The sequence below is a fragment of the Artibeus jamaicensis genome, unplaced genomic scaffold (assembly GCF_021234435.1).
Source record: "Artibeus jamaicensis isolate MK-2021 breed Jamaican fruit bat unplaced genomic scaffold, CSHL_Jam_final contig_47, whole genome shotgun sequence".
Taxonomy (NCBI): domain Eukaryota; kingdom Metazoa; phylum Chordata; class Mammalia; order Chiroptera; family Phyllostomidae; genus Artibeus; species Artibeus jamaicensis.
Window position 1 is genome coordinate 2,054,658 of NW_026521848.1, and position 14,850 is coordinate 2,069,507.

Here is a 14,850-nt window from a genome sequence, read left to right on the forward strand (position 1 = left end):
GCACACCAGGAAGCAGCTGGAGGGAGGGGGGGAGATCTCGGGCCACTGAGGAAACCAGGACATCTAGATGCTCACGTCAGAAACAGAGTGAGGGGTGCCGCCAGGGGACTGCAGGGCGGGCGGGGGCCTCAGGGCTCTTAGCCCTGGACTTTGAGTCTGCCAGGGCCCCTTCCTCCAAAGTCCTGCCACCTGAGGCCTGAGCCGCCAGAAATAGGGAGGAAGGTCGATTTCAGATACCCCAGCCCCGCCTCTTCCCCTGGAACTCAGCTTCCTCTCTGAGAGGAGCACTTTCACTTCCTCCTCCTCCAGCCTCCGTGAACAGGTAGGGCCCCCAGGGACCCAGCAGCTGGCCTCGTTACCTGAGACTCTGCCTCCTTTGGTATTAGGCAGCTCCCCATCCTGCCCTGCCCAGCACCACCCACCTCCTCCTGCCCCTCATGGGACCCAGGTGAGCATCTGCCTCCCCCGCCCCACCCCTGCCACCTGCTCCTCGCTGGACAGGGTTCCTGCCTTGGTCCTCTCTTCCTAACACTCTGGGCTCTGATCAGCAGGCTGGTTGGTTTGCTTAGCTGTTTATTATCCATATTTTCTATCCACCCCAAGAAGAATGGATGCCCCTGAGAGCAGGGCCTGTTCTGTGTCCAGAGCACCTAATTCTGGGCCTGTACTCAATAAATAGTTGTGGGAATGCATGGATGCATGGACCTAAGCTCCCTACTCCCGGGAGGGCTGCAGGGGAACTAATGCCCGCCTCAGCCGGTGGCCCACGCTAGGTCTCCATACCCGGCTAAGAGCTGAGGTCTGACGGACACACGGCTAGACAGACGGCTGTGTGAGAAAGCAGAGAAAAATAACGGTAGAATCTATGTAGTGAGTGTGTGGATGTTCCCTGTAAAATTCTTTCCATTTTGCTCAATGTTTGAAACTTTCATTAAAAAAATTGTTGGGGGAAAATATTTGAGGGCCCCTTCGTCATCAGGGAAGGGAGGAGGAGGGGATGTGGTGTAACATTTGTCTCATTTATGGAACCTCCTGTGGGCGGAGCCCTTTTCCAGGCACTGGGTTATGGGTGGGTTTGTTACTCAGCTCGTCCACATTCACACGGCCGCGCTGAATGTTAAACCCTGAAATACTGCCCTACCACTTGGTAAATGCTTGTCATTTTGAGTCCTCTCCCTCTCCCCTCACCCCAAGACACACTGACCTCCCTCCTGGGATCCCAGAGCACCCCACCATCCAGTGATGAAAGAATTCACTCCTGGCACAGCAAGGAGCCTGGGGTCCATTCTGATTGGTCAGGGTCTTTGCCATATTGGTTGTAAATGTTTTGAACTTTACCCCTGAACTGGAGCAGCCTTGAGCCTTATCTTCCGCCCCCCCCCCCACGCCCTGCCAGAGGCCAGGCCATGACCCGCTGGCCTCCCAAATCGTGAGGATGGCCCAGCCAGAGGACCAGGCCTCGGCAGGCCCCACCTATGGGGACAGGTAAGGGCTCCTGGGCTGGGGTCTCCATCTCCTGCCCCTGGATTCAGAAATCCCTTCCATCCAGTGTTGCCCCCCACGGGACCCAGAACCCCATGTCTCACTCTCTACCCCTGGGCTACCCCTTCCTGACCTCTGGCCCCACCTCAGTATCCAACTGCCCCTTCCTGACCCCTGGTCTCCTGGACCCTCCACATCCCAGCCTGGAGAACGGAGCAGGAGAGGCCTGCTTAGGCATCCTCGGGGCCCCAGAACCAGTTCTTCGCCTGCAGAGGACGTCGGGGGTGTGGCAGATCCCAGAGCTGGACACCCAGGGCGCAGAAGCCCTTCTGGAGCTGTGGCCACCAGGGGTGAGTACTCACAGCCGGGGACCCTTTCTGACACTCCTATGACACCCTGGATCAGTCAGAACTCTGCAAGTTGGTAGCGACATACACAACACAAACAGGCCAAACCTAAAAAGCCACTTATTGATTCAAATGACCGAATAACCCAGAAATGATTTCAGGAATGCCTGGATCCTTCAAATCAGACGACTTACAAATTTTTCTTCATCCTATTTCTTGGCCTATCTTTTTTTTTAAATTAATTTATTTTTTATTGATTATGCCATTACAGTTGTTCTATTCCCCCCCTTCATTCCCCTCCACTCTACCCCCCGTCCCCACCATTACGCCCCCTTTAGTTTATGACCATGTGTCTCAACTTCTTTAGATTCTATATCTCCCATACTATTCTTGCCCCCCCATCTATTTTCTATCTACTGTCTATGCTACTTATTTTCTGTACCTTCTCCCCCCTTCTCCTCCTCCCACTCCCCTGTTGCTAACCCTCCTTGAGATCTTCATTTCTGTTTCCACTCCTGATCTAGCTGTCCTTTTAGTTTGCTTTTGTTTTAGGTGTGGTTGTTAATAACTGTGAGTTTGCTGTCCTTTCGCTGTTCATGTTTCTTTAACTTCTTTTTCTTAGATAAGTCCCTTTAACATTTCATATAATAAGGGCTTGGTGATGATGAACTCCTTGAATTTGATCTTATCTGAGAACCACTTTATCTGTCCTTCCATTCTAAATGGAAATTTTGCTGGATAGAGCAATCTTGGTTGTAGGTCTTTGGATTTCATGACTTGGAATACCTCTTTCCAGCCCCTTCTTGCCTGTAAGGTCTCTTTTGAGAAATCCGCTGACAGTCTGATGGGAACTCCTTTGTAGGTGACTGTCCTCTTAGCTCTTGCTGCTTCTAGGATTCTCTCCTTAATTTTAATCTTGGCTAATGTAATGATGATGTGCCTTGGTGTGTTCCTTCTTGGGTCCAACTTCTTTGGGACTCTCTGAGCTTCCTGGATTTCCTGGAAGTCTATTTCCTTTGCCAGATTGGGGAAATTCTCCTTTATTATTTGTTCAAATAAGTTTTCCACTGGTGGCTGTTCGTTTCCCCCTTCTGGTACCCCTATAATTCGGATGTTGGAGCATTTAAAGATGTCCTGAAGGTTCCTAAGACTCTCCTCATTTTTTTGAATTCTTGCTTCTTCACTCTTTTCTGTTTGGCCATTACTTGCTTTCTTCTGGTCCACTCCATTGATTTGAGTCCCAGTTTCCTTTTCATTGCTCTTGGTTTCCTGTACAATTCCATTCATTTCAATTAGTTTCGCCTTCATATGTTTCTCTAATTTGTGGCTATAATCAACCAGTTCTGTGAGGATCCTGATCACCAGTGTTTTAAACTGTGCGTCTGAGAGTTTTGCTATTTCTTCATCACTTAGATTTATAGGCTCTGGGGCTTTGAGATCTTCTTGAGCCATTCTTGGTCTGTTCGGGCCCTTTAAGTGTGAGGAGCGGAGCCCTGGACTCCCAGGTCGCTGGGTTGTGACGCTGTATGTGGAGGCGGGGTCAGAGCAGGGAATCTTGGCCTATCTTGAAACTGGGGAATTCTGAATGTTTGGGGCTGTAAGTAACAAGCACTCATTCTACAGTTGTTTAAACAAATAGGCATTTATCTTTCCACCATAACCGGGAAAGCAGCTGCTGACTCTGGTTCAGCAGCTTGGGTAGCATCAAGGGCAGAGACTCTGCAGTTCTCTTGAACTCTGTCCTGGTTGCCCAGTGGCTGCTGCCCCAGGTCCAAGCACACACGTGTGTTCTAGGCAGAAAAAGAGGAAAAAGGGAAGCTCCAGTTGCATCTATTTAAAAGATTTTTAAAATTTATTTATTTATTTTTTGGAGAGAGGGAAAAAGAGTGGGAAAGAAACATTGATGTGCAAGAGAAACACCCATCTGTTGCCTCTTGCACTCCCCCAACTGGGCCTGTGGCCCACAACCCAGGCATGTGCCCTGACAGGAATCGAACCAGTGACCTTTCATTTTGCAGGCCGGCACTCAATCCAGTGAGCCACACCAGCCAGGGTGCACCCATTTTTTTTTTTAATCAGCAAAGGCAATATCCTTTAATTTGATTCAGAATATACGGATGGGGTCCCATAGCAATATTTTTTAAAGCTCATCTAGGAGTTATACAGCCAGAGATAGGAAGTACTCAGTTATTATTCATCTTTGATGGCTCTGCATATTAATGCCCTGAGCAAAGCTGGTGTGCTGCAAGGCATGGGGGATAGGCTGGATAAGATAACTAAGGGGTCTACCGTAGCTTCCTCCTTGGGGAAGCTCTCTCCCTGTGGTGGCAGAGATAGCTGTCCCCAGCTCAGCCCTGCATCTCACCAAGTTAGTAACCCCATCGTAAAAAGAGGCCTCTTCCCAAAGTGCTCCAGCAAAAGTCTTATGGAAGATTTCTGTTGGCTGACCTTGGGTCACATGCCCATCTCTGAACCAATCACAATGGTCAGCACTGTCGTCCTACTGGCTAGGTCAGGGCCTGGACCCGCTCTGAGGACTTATGGGAAGTCAGTCCTACCCACAAGTGGACTGGGAAGGAGGGGGACCTTCTCTAAAGGAAATTTGCCTCATGCAGCCCTAAATAAGGGAAATGGAGGCTAGGCAGGCAAAAAATAACACATCTGCACAAATCCTGTTCATGCTGACCTTTGTCTCCACCCCCAGAGTTTCCTGGTCACAGGACACGACCCCAGCCGGGTCCTGGTGTTGAGGACAGGACCTTCACCAGGGGAAGTCAACACTTACCAGATCCAGAAGCTTCCTGGAGGTGAGCAGCCTACCCCCACATTTCCAGTCAACAGCAAATTTAGCATCAAGAGCTGTCAACTTTACTTCCCAAACATCTCTCGAATCTTCCCAATCCCTTCCGCCTCCATAACCCCAGTCCGAGCCAACATCAGCCCGTTCCCAGACAAGTTCGGCAGGCCCTTCTCTGGTACCCCTGTGCCCACCCCTTCCTTCCCGCAATCCATTCTGAGCCCAGCGGCCAGAGTGGTATTTTCAGTCAATCAGATGCTACACATTTCTGCAAAGGATATACGATATCCTTAAATAAAAATGTAAAGTCATTGTCATGGTTCATAAGGTGTTTCAGTAGCCAGCCGGCCCACCCGTCCATCTACTGCCCCTCATTCACTCTGCCCCAGCCACACCGTTCTGTCCTCTCTTCCTCGAGCACACTAGATGAATCCCAGCCCCAGGGCCTTTGCATCTGCTCACCCCATCTGAATTGACGCTCCTCCCCAAATGACTGGTTTGGTCTCCACCCTACAGCCCTCTGTGCAACTGTAACCTTCTTGACCACCACAGTGAGGACAGCCCTGGCCATTTTCAATCACTCTGCTTTGTTCATTGCACACAATACAATATATTTATCTTTATTTTTCTACTCATTTATTTTCTGTCTCCCCCCACTAAAAACGTAAGCTACAGGAAAGCAGTGATTGTGTCTGCCTTTTCACAACTGGATCCCCAGTACCTGGGAATGAAAAGGTGCTGGACAAATACTTGTCTAAGGAATAAATACTCGGGGGCATAACTGGGATCCAAACATAAAGACGCAGGAAAAGGTGCAGACTCCAAGAAATAGAAATTTCCCTGGGTAAAGGTGCTTGGAGAGATTCAGGACTTGGGGGAGAGAGTCGCAGGGAAGAGGAGGCGGCCACCCTCACATTTTCTAACTTGTCCCTCCTGGCTCCCTCCCACAGGTGTGTGTCTGGAATCCTCTAACCTCTGCATGCCAGACCTGCCCCATCTCCTGGCCTTCCTGTCAGCCAGCAGGTACAGTTCACCCATCACGAGGGTTAAGGGGGATCCTTTCCTAAGCTACCTTACCCACACCATGGCTCCCACTAATCTTTTCTCAGGGATGTTTTGCCCAGAACTCTGCTCTTGCCCCCTCCTGCTCTGGGACCTGGGGAGCAACACGCAGGTGAGGCACAGTTGTGTAAGGGAGGGGGAGGCCGGCTTTCTGCCTACGTGGCCCAGAAGGGTGGCACTTGGGGGACCAGATCCTCTGCAGATTGGCAGTGTCCAACTCGACTGCTCAGGGAGGGTGCTGTCCGTGGTGAACAAGGTCTACCTGGAGCTCCACAGAGGGCAGGGGATGGAGCAAACTTCCCCAGAGACGCCTCCAGAGACTGCCGAGAAAAGTGATCCAGGTCAGCTGGGCGTGGCCCTGGGGTGAGGGAGCTCTTTGCTGCTGTTTGGAGGACCAACCCTCTCCTCACATCCAGCCCCCAGGCACTCTGCCCCTCATCGGGTCTCCTGGGTGGAAGGCCCACTCAGCTCAGAAGCACACTCTCCTGGGCCAGCTCTGCCCAGCCTGGGGGAGGAGGAAGAGGAGACTGACGACTACAAAGATGAAGAGGAAGGACCTGAGGATGTGCTTACTAGTCATGTCCAGGCTCTGGCCAGGTCCAGAAGCAGCTATGTGGCCAGACAGTTCCGAGGTCTCAAGGCACGCCTCACCTCAGACGCCGGGGGCCCCCACAGGCCCGGGGACCCCGCCACGGAGCTGCTTCAGGATGTGCGGCACCTCCTTACCGACCTCCAGGATCACTTAGCAAAGGACCCCAGTGTCAGGGCTTTCGTTGGGAGCAGGGGGCCTGGGGTCCCCCAGAAGGACGAGGATCTGGGTAATGAGGAGGCCTGGGAGGGGACTTAGGGCCGCTCCCTGAACCCACGCTGTCCACATTTGCCACCACCTGGTCCTACGTATGTGTTCACATGCAAGTTCTTCCTCTCTATCCCTGTGCACACCTGTTCTACTCACACGCCCTTTGCCACACAGAGTAACCCCTATTGTGTTCATCGCTCTGTCTCACACAGGCGTGACAGCCCTGATTCCCTCTCTCACACATGTGTTCGCACCCAGGGTCCCTCTTCCACACATATTCATACCCATGTCTGCACTTATGGGTGGCCAGAAGCTGGGGAGGGGTGGCAGTCGTCCAGGATGGGTTGGTGGAGCGAGCAGGTGGGCGCAGGGCAGCCCAGTGACTCTTCCCTCCCCGACTCCACACCTCGCAGGCCCCGCGGTGGAAGCGGCCTTGTGCCGGGCGGTACTGGCACCTCTGAAGCCGGCCCTGTGGGCACGACTCCGCACGCTCCGCGCCCCGGACCTGCGGCGACTGCGGCGGCGACAAACAGCTCTGCGGGCTGGGGCTGGGCCTCCGGGAGCTCAGGGGGCGGGACCTGAGGGCCAGGGCCCCGCCCTGCGCAGCCGCATCCACTCGCGCCTTGCGCACCTCCACGCCGCTTGCGCCCCACGCCGCAAGGTGGCGTTGCTGCTGGCGGTGTGCAGTGATGTCTACGCGGGGCTGGCTTCAGGCAAGAACGAAGGTAAAGGAGGAGTCTGCATCTACCTGGATGTGGAGCAGCCTTGAGGGTTGCGGGAGCCAGGTAGGAGGCTCCTGTGTGGACGTCCTTGGGGCAGGGCGCCATGCTCTATGGGAGGCGTCTTCGCAGGCCTGGGGGTCAGGTAAGAGGCATTTGCACACCCAGCAAGGTGAGAGACAGCCAGAGTTTGTGGTCCTGGGGATCAGATGGAAGGGGCCTGCACGCCCCCATCTATCTCAGAGCCCGCCCTCGGCTTCCACAGAGCCCCTGGGCGCCGACGCCTTCCTCCCAGCGTTGACCGAGGAGCTTATCTGGAGTCCGGACATTGGGGAGACACAGCTGGACGTGGAGTTTCTTATGGAGCTCTTGGATCCGGAAGAGCTACTGGGAGAAGGTGAGGCCCCATCCCCAGAGCGTCAGGACCCGACAGGGTGGGGCCCCAAACAGCCTGCCCCTGCAGCAGGTGGAAAGGCGGCAAACTGAAGGGGCCTTCCTGCCACAAGGGAAGCCAGGAGAGCTGCGCCAACCTCTTCTTCTTGCCCCTAGCTGGGTACTACCTGACCACTTGGTTTGGGGCACTGCACCACATCGCCAACTACCAGCCCGACGCGGGACGTGCACCGAAGGGGCTCAGCTCGGAGGCCCGTGCCTCCTTGCGCCAGTGGCACCACAGGCGGACACTGCACAGACAGGGCCTCGCCAGATCCCAGGTGACCGGCCATTTGGACTGTGGGTAGAGGGGCGGGCTGATCCTGTTGCCTTTCTGACACAAGGCGCCTGCCTGCCCCTTAGGGCTAACCCGCCCTTTGAGGAACCCTGGGGAATAGAGACTGTGACGAGAGACCAATGATGAATAGGGATCTCAAACCTTTCTGTTCTTCAAGCAAGATGCAGAGGCACCAGCTCTTCGGGGGCAGCAAGGAGGAGGAGGTCCCAGGAAAAGGGAATGTCCTACCACTGGGCCTCTGCATTGGCTGTTTCCGCTTCTTGGAATGCCCTTCCCTAACATTCACACTGCTCCTGCCCTCCCTTCTTTCAGATCTTTAGGCAGATTTCACAGTCTCAGAGACGACTGTGTAACGCGGTAACTCCTCTCCTGTGACCTAACCCGTGGAAGGCAGAATAATGCACCCCGCCCCCAATGTCCACTTCCTGGTCCCCAGATTCTGTGACTATGTTACTTCATGTGGTAAAAGAGACTTCACAGATGCAATTAAATTAAGGATCTTAAAATGGGGAGGTTATCCTGAGTTCCGGTGGACCCAAGGTAATCACAGGGGCCTCATAAGGGGGCAGGCAGGAGGCTCAGAGTCAGAGGAAGAGATACCATGATGCAGGCAGGGGCTGGAATGAGGGCTGGGAGCCAAGAAAGGCAGAAGCCCTCTGGAAGCTGAAAAAGACGAAGAATGCATTTCCCCCTGGAATCTCCAGCAGAAACTCAGGCTTTAATTTTAGATCCCTAAGGTATGTTTTGGACTTCTGACTTTCAGAACTGCAAGATAATAAATTGGTGGGGGGGGAGGGGTTAAGCCACGAAGTTTGCGGTAATTTGTTACAACAGCACCAGGAAACCAATGTACTCCCTTACCCTAATCTTTATCTTTTTTTCATAGAAGTTATCACTTCCTAATACACCATATAATATGCTTATTTCTTGTGTTAATTGTCCATAGTCTCCCCCTCCCCTTAGAATAGCTCCATCCAAGAGGAATACAATGCAAGCTATACATGTAATTCTAAATATTCTAGTAGCTACATTTAAAAAAAATGAAAAAGGAACAAGCGAGGTTAACTTTAATAACATTTGATTTAACCCAATATATCCCAAATATTACTTATCATGTAATCAATATTTTTAAATTATTGAGATACTTACCATTCTTCGTGTATATGTGCTCAGTCTTCAAGATCCGCTGTGCAGATCACGCTTCAGCGCACCTCGGTTCAGAGTAGCCGCATTTCAAATGCGCAGTGGCCATATCAGGGCTTGTGGCTACCATTTGGACAATGCAGCTTTAGAATGTCAGCTCTGGGAGGCTGGAATCTCTGTTTGGTTCATAGCTGGATCCTCAGTGCCTACCAAATGCCTAGCACACAGTAGGTGTTCAATAAATACTTGCCGAATGATTCAACGAACACAGTTTCTGTGGTAAACTGAAACGGGCTTCCCAGAAGATATCCGTGTCCTAATCTCTAGAATCCATGATTGTTACCTTATTTGGAAAAGGGCCTTTGCAGATGTTATTAAATTAAGGATCTTAAAATGGGGAGATTGTCCTGGATTATCCAGGGGGCCTCTTAATGCAATCATGTGTATCCTCATAAAAAGGAGGCAGACAGAAATTTGACACAAATAGGAAAAAGCAGCATGAAGACAGAGCATAGAATTGAAGATAATGGCCTTGCGGTGACATAGCCTGAAGCCAGCAGGAATGTTATCAGCCACCAGGAATGCTGTCAGGCACCAGAAATCGGACCAGGCAGGCAGCAGTTCTCCTTAGTCTCAGAGCCTCCAGGAGGGGCCCTGCTGACCCCTTGATTAAGCCTGGTGATACTGATTTCAGGCTTACAGTCTCCAGAACTGTAGCAGAATAAATCTGTTGTTTTCAGGCACCAAATTTTTAGTCATTTGTTACCGCAGGCAATGGCAATGTAACAGTTCCTCAGCTCTTAACATCAAAAAAGAGTAGAATTAATATCCAACTCACTGTAACAAGGGACAGTCATCTACATATACAGTAATTACATAGAAAAACAGGAATGTCACCAGATAAGGACTGGGCCTGGGGTTGGTCTGCACAAGCCAGTCAGTGGTGTGTGGGTTCTTGACTTCTTGTGGGTAAGATCTTAGAACACGAGTCCAGGTGATTTTGAGAGTATGTTCATTAAAGCTGGGGACAGTGAAGCAAGGACGGGCTTAGCATGGAAGCAACAGGAGACAGGCTAGGCGCTGCTCTGCTTTGGCTCCCTGGAGATGCTATAGGAAAGGAGTGAGCCAAGGCGGGGCTGCTGTTAGCTCACTGGGAAGTCAGAGAAAAAGGGGTTTTGGAGACAGGTTCGGGGGTAAGACCAGGATGAGCTGCCGCTGCTGCTGCCCACTGGTTTCTAAGTCTTACGGGGACCCTTAGATTTAGAAGGAAGTAAAAGGTTCCTGCCCGTCAAAGGACAGGGCATGCTCTACAGCAGGGGTCCCCAACCTCAGGCCTGCAGACCAGTGTCGGTCCGGGCCTGTTAGGAACCGGGCCGCACAGCAGGAGGTGAGCTTGAATGCAATGCACTTGAATCATTCCAAAACCATCTCCAACCCCCAGCCCCGGTCCACAGAAAAGTCATCTTCTATGAAACCAGTTCCTAGTACCAAAAAGGCTAGGGACCACTGCTCTAGAGTGAGCCCACCCATGGCTTTGTTGTAAGGGTGTTTATTTCTCCTCCGCAGGTGAGAATCTCAGGGGGAGGGTTTCAATAGAATATTCACCAACTTTCCAGTTGCATTTTTATTTTGCTTGTAAGCTTTTATCTATTTATTTTCAGAGTGAGGGGAAAGGGAGGGAGAAGAAAAAACATCAATACCTCTCATGAACCCCCTACTGGAGACCTGGCCTGCCACCCAGGCATGTACCCTGACTGGGAATTGAACCTGTGACCCTTTGGTTCCTAGGCCGGCACTCAATCCACTGAGCCACACCAGCCAGGGCCCCAGTTACATTTTTAATATGCTGATGTATCAAAATGAGCATATAGAGGAGTTTGGAGGGGTTTTTTTGGTCTATTTTATTGTTTCACTTTGATCTTGGGTCCCTCTGGCCTTGATGGGGTTTTGGTTTACTTGTTCTCCTGATTTCATCTGTCTTTGGGTTTAGCTGGCACAAATGGCATTAACTAACTGGGTCTCTGTCATCTATCTCCCTGACCAGGGTTGTGTAAACTATGTATTCTCTGGTCCGCGAGGAGAAACCATTTGTTCTCTCGTGTTCCCTTTTTTTTTTAAAGATTTTATTTAATTTTAAACAGAGGGGAAGGTAGGGAGAAAGAGGGAGAGAAACATCAGTGTGTGGTTGCCTCTTGCACACCCCACAGCGGGGACTTGGCCTGCAACCCAGGTATGTGCCCCGGATGGGAATCGAACTGGCGACCCTTTGGTTCACAGGCCAGCGCTCAACCCGCTGAGCCACACCAGCCAGGGCTGTTCTCTAGTGTTTTTAGGGAAGATAAGGTCTTGCGGTTCACTAGCTGGCAATGAGTTGTTCAAACTGTTTGGCCTTGTTTAATTTTCTTGTCTCGGTGTCCCCCATTCTGCTTGCCCAGGAATTGTCCTGGCTTCTTACTACCCTGCCTCAGAAAGATCCCTCTCAATCCATCTGACAAAGAAATGCCTTGTCATTAAAATTTTACATTTTATAATGATCGAAATTGTGTCATTTTAGATGTCAATTAAAAATTGCGCCAGGAAAGAGTTTTTGCAATTGTTTTTCCAAGTCCAAAAGCTTGAAGAAGGCCGTGGCCTGTGATCTTCTGTTCAGACAGAACTAAGGGGAACCACCAGGCCCTGAGAGAACTGAGAGGGGCATCTCCGCCTTCGAGAAAGAGCGGACCTCCAGGGCAAGCAGGGCACCCAGAATTGAGCTGCATTTATTTATTATCTGTTTATGTGTGTATTGTTAATTTTTTAAATTGTGGTAAAAACATAAAGTTTACTCTCTTAACTACTTTTAAGTGTATGGTTCAGTGGTGTTCGTTATATTCACACTATTGTGTAACAGTTCTCTGGAACTGTTTCATCCTGTAAAACTAGAACCGTAACTAGGGAGCACAATTCCCAGCTCCCCCTCCCGCAGTCCCTGGCAACCGCCCTCCTACTTTCTGTTTCCCTGACTTTGACTGCTGTAGGTACCTCGTGTAAGTGGAGTCGTGCAGCATTTGTTTCTTGGTGAACGGGTTTATTCCACTCAGCATAATGGTCTCAAGGTCCATTCATGTTGTGGCACATGACAGGATTTCTATCTTTTTTTTAAAGGGTTCTATTTATTTATTTTTAGGGAGACAGAAAGAGAGGGAGAGAAATGGTTGCCTCTCACATGCCCCCAACAGGGGACCCGGCCCATAACCCAGGCGTGTGCCTGACTGGGAATCAAATCAGCCACCCTTAATTCTCAGGCAGGTGCTCAATCCACTGAGCCACACCAGCCAGGGCAATATCCATCTTTTTAGAGGCTGAAACATTTCCACTGTATGCATACACCACATTGTGTTCATCCAGCCATCCGTCAATGGACACTTGGGTTGCTTCCACCTCTTGGCTGTTGTGAGTAAGCTGCAGTGAACTTGGGTGTACATGGTTTGGTTTGGGTTTTGTGTTTTTCTTTCTTTCTTGATTTTTTTTTTTTTTTGAGGAAACTCTAAACTGTTTCCAATAGCAGCTGCAGCATTTTACATCCCCACCGGCAGTGCCCAAGGGTTCCAGTTTTTCCCCGTCGTTATTCCTGCCCACACTTATTTTCTGTTTGTTTGTTTGTTGTTTGATAGCAGGGATCTTTATGGTTGTGAAGTGACACCTCATGGTAGTTGTGGTTTGCATTTCTCTAATGATTAGTGATGCTGAACATCTTCTCATGTTATTTTTATTTTTTCCATTTTATTTTTTAATTTAGTTATTGTTCAAGTACAGTTTTCTGTCTTTTACTCCCATCCCAGCCCACCCCCCATCTTCTCATATTCTTGTTGGCCTTCTGCGTATCTTCTTTGGAGAAATGTGTAATCGAGTCCTTTGCCTCCTTTTAAATTGGGTCATGTCCTTTGTTGTTGTTGAGTTGTAGGAGTTCTTTATATTCTGGATATTGATCTCTTATCAGATACATGGTTTGCAGATAAATTTCTGCATTCTGTAAGATTACCTTTCACTTTGTTGATTGTTTCCTTTGATGCACAAAAGATTTTGACTCAGTCGAAAGTATCTATTTTTATTTTTGTTGCCTACTTTTTTGGTGTCATATCCAAGAAGTCATTGACAAATTCAATATCATGTACACTTTCCCCATGTTTTTTTCTAGGAGTTCTATAGTATTAGGTTGCATATATGTAATTTTTTAAGAGTTTATTTATTTATTTTTAGAGAGGGGAAGGGAGGGAGAGAGGTAGAGAAACATCGATGTGTGGTTGCCTCTTGCACGTCCCCTCCTGGAGACCTGGCCTACAACCCAGGCATGTGCCCTGACTGGGAATCGAACCAGCAACCCTTTGCTTCACAGGCCTGTGCTCAAACCACTGAGCTACACCAGCCAGGGCTATGCATGTATTTTTAACATCGTTTTGGTCACATTATCCAACATGCAGTCCAAAGTCTTATTTCTCCACCTGTCTCTCCCAAAACAGCTGTTGTGTCTTTTTTTTTATACTAAAATTGAATCTGGGCCCTGGCCAGGGGGCTCAGTTGCTCAGAGCATCATCCTGTACATCAAAAGGTTGCCAGTTGATTGATGTGTCTCTCACACATTCATGTTTCTCTCCCTCCTTCCCCTTGTCTCCAAAAATAAAATCTTTAAAAAGAAAAGAATACAATAAAATCTGGGATGACGTGCTGCAGTTGGTTGGCACATCTCTTGGGTCCCACCTAATCTGAAACAGCCCCCTTGTCTCTTTTGTTTTGTCTTCGCCGACATCGGCTTTTGGAAGAGCCCCAGCCGGCTGTCCTGTGGACAGTCCCACTTTCTGGATTTGCCCGGTGTGTCCTCCTGATCAGACTCTGGTCCTGCACTTAGAGGAAGAATACCTCCCGGGTGACATCCAGTCAGGGGCCCCACGAGCAGTGATGCTAACTCTGCCTGTGGCGTTAAGGAGCACAGTAGTTTGGTGGAGCCGCCGTAACAGAATACCACAGGCTGGGGGGTTAAATAAAAGAAATTTGGGTGCAAATAAAAAGAAATTTGTGTTCTTACAGTTCCGGAGGCCGGAAGTCTGAGACCCAGGTGTCAGCAAGGTTGACTTCATTCTGAGCCCTCTCTTCTTGGCGTGTCGGTGGCTGTCTTCTCCCTTTTGTCTTCACACGGTGTCCCCTCGGTGCATGTCTGTGTCCTAATCTCTTATGAGGACCCCACACGTATTACATCAGGACCCACCCATATTGTTAGGTAGGACAAGGGTCCCAAGGTCTGGGCCATTCTTACTAAACACTGTTCTTGCTAAATGGTAAATGTAGCACAATACTTGGCAGACCAGCTGTAGACAGGATGAGCTGACAGGAAGCCCCGGCCAATAGCGGAGCCGACTGAAATCAGTGTGTGGTTCACCGAATAGCATAGGAAGGCAGTGGCTACGCCTGCCTTCCTGGAGGCAGGCCTTTCCACATGAATCCCCCATCTCCTTCACTTGTTGCAAGTAAATAAAACTACCTTGTGGCAACCACGTGTTAGTTTTGAATAGAGCAGCCCAGTGGTGAGCCCCTTGAGTTTGGTAACGGTATGACCTTATTTTATCTTTATCTTTTTTTTTAAATTAATTTATTTATCTTAGAGGGGAAGGGGAGAGAAGGAGAGAAACATCAATGTATGGTTGCCTCTCGTGTGTCCCTCACTGAAAACTGGCCTGCAACCCAGGCATGTGCCCTGACTGGGAATCAAACCGAGATTGTTTGGCTCATAGGCCCAC

At 49.9% G+C, this 14,850-nt stretch overlaps 1 protein-coding gene across 5 annotated transcripts; it reads left to right on the forward strand.

The window, feature by feature from the left end:
- The first annotated feature begins 140 nt into the window (after window positions 1-140).
- RINL (Ras and Rab interactor like) lies at window positions 141-11,924 on the forward strand. 5 transcript variants are annotated; one of them, XM_053667557.1, is made up of 12 exons: window positions 142-448; window positions 1,397-1,485; window positions 1,685-1,832; window positions 4,534-4,636; window positions 5,577-5,649; window positions 5,736-5,800; window positions 5,919-6,029; window positions 6,105-6,506; window positions 6,901-7,212; window positions 7,472-7,603; window positions 7,756-7,919; window positions 11,634-11,924. In XM_053667557.1, exons 2-12 carry the CDS (start codon window positions 1,436-1,438, stop codon window positions 11,715-11,717), a joined length of 1,644 nt encoding a protein of 547 aa, XP_053523532.1. In that variant the 5' UTR covers window positions 142-448; window positions 1,397-1,435; the 3' UTR covers window positions 11,718-11,924. The 5 variants fall into 5 exon arrangements, with proteins under 5 accessions (XP_053523536.1, XP_053523532.1, XP_053523533.1 ...); XM_053667560.1 differs by having other exon boundaries at window positions 143-448; window positions 8,002-11,703; XM_053667558.1 differs by lacking the exon at window positions 1,397-1,485.
- Window positions 11,925-14,850: the final 2,926 nt, after the last annotated feature.

What these genes read in the sequence shown, in the direction of transcription:
- RINL (XM_053667557.1), top strand. Translation starts at nt 1,436, where the DNA reads ATGGCCCAGCCAGAGGACCAGGCCTCGGCAGGCCCCACCTATGGGGAC. An exon ending in TGCCGAGAAAAGTGATCCAG is followed by an intron (nt 6,030 to 6,104) that starts GTCAGCTGGGCG and finishes CCTCACATCCAG; the next exon opens with CCCCCAGGCACTCTGCCCCT. An exon ending in AGGGCCTCGCCAGATCCCAG is followed by an intron (nt 7,920 to 11,633) that starts GTGACCGGCCAT and finishes GTGTCATTTTAG; the next exon opens with ATGTCAATTAAAAATTGCGC.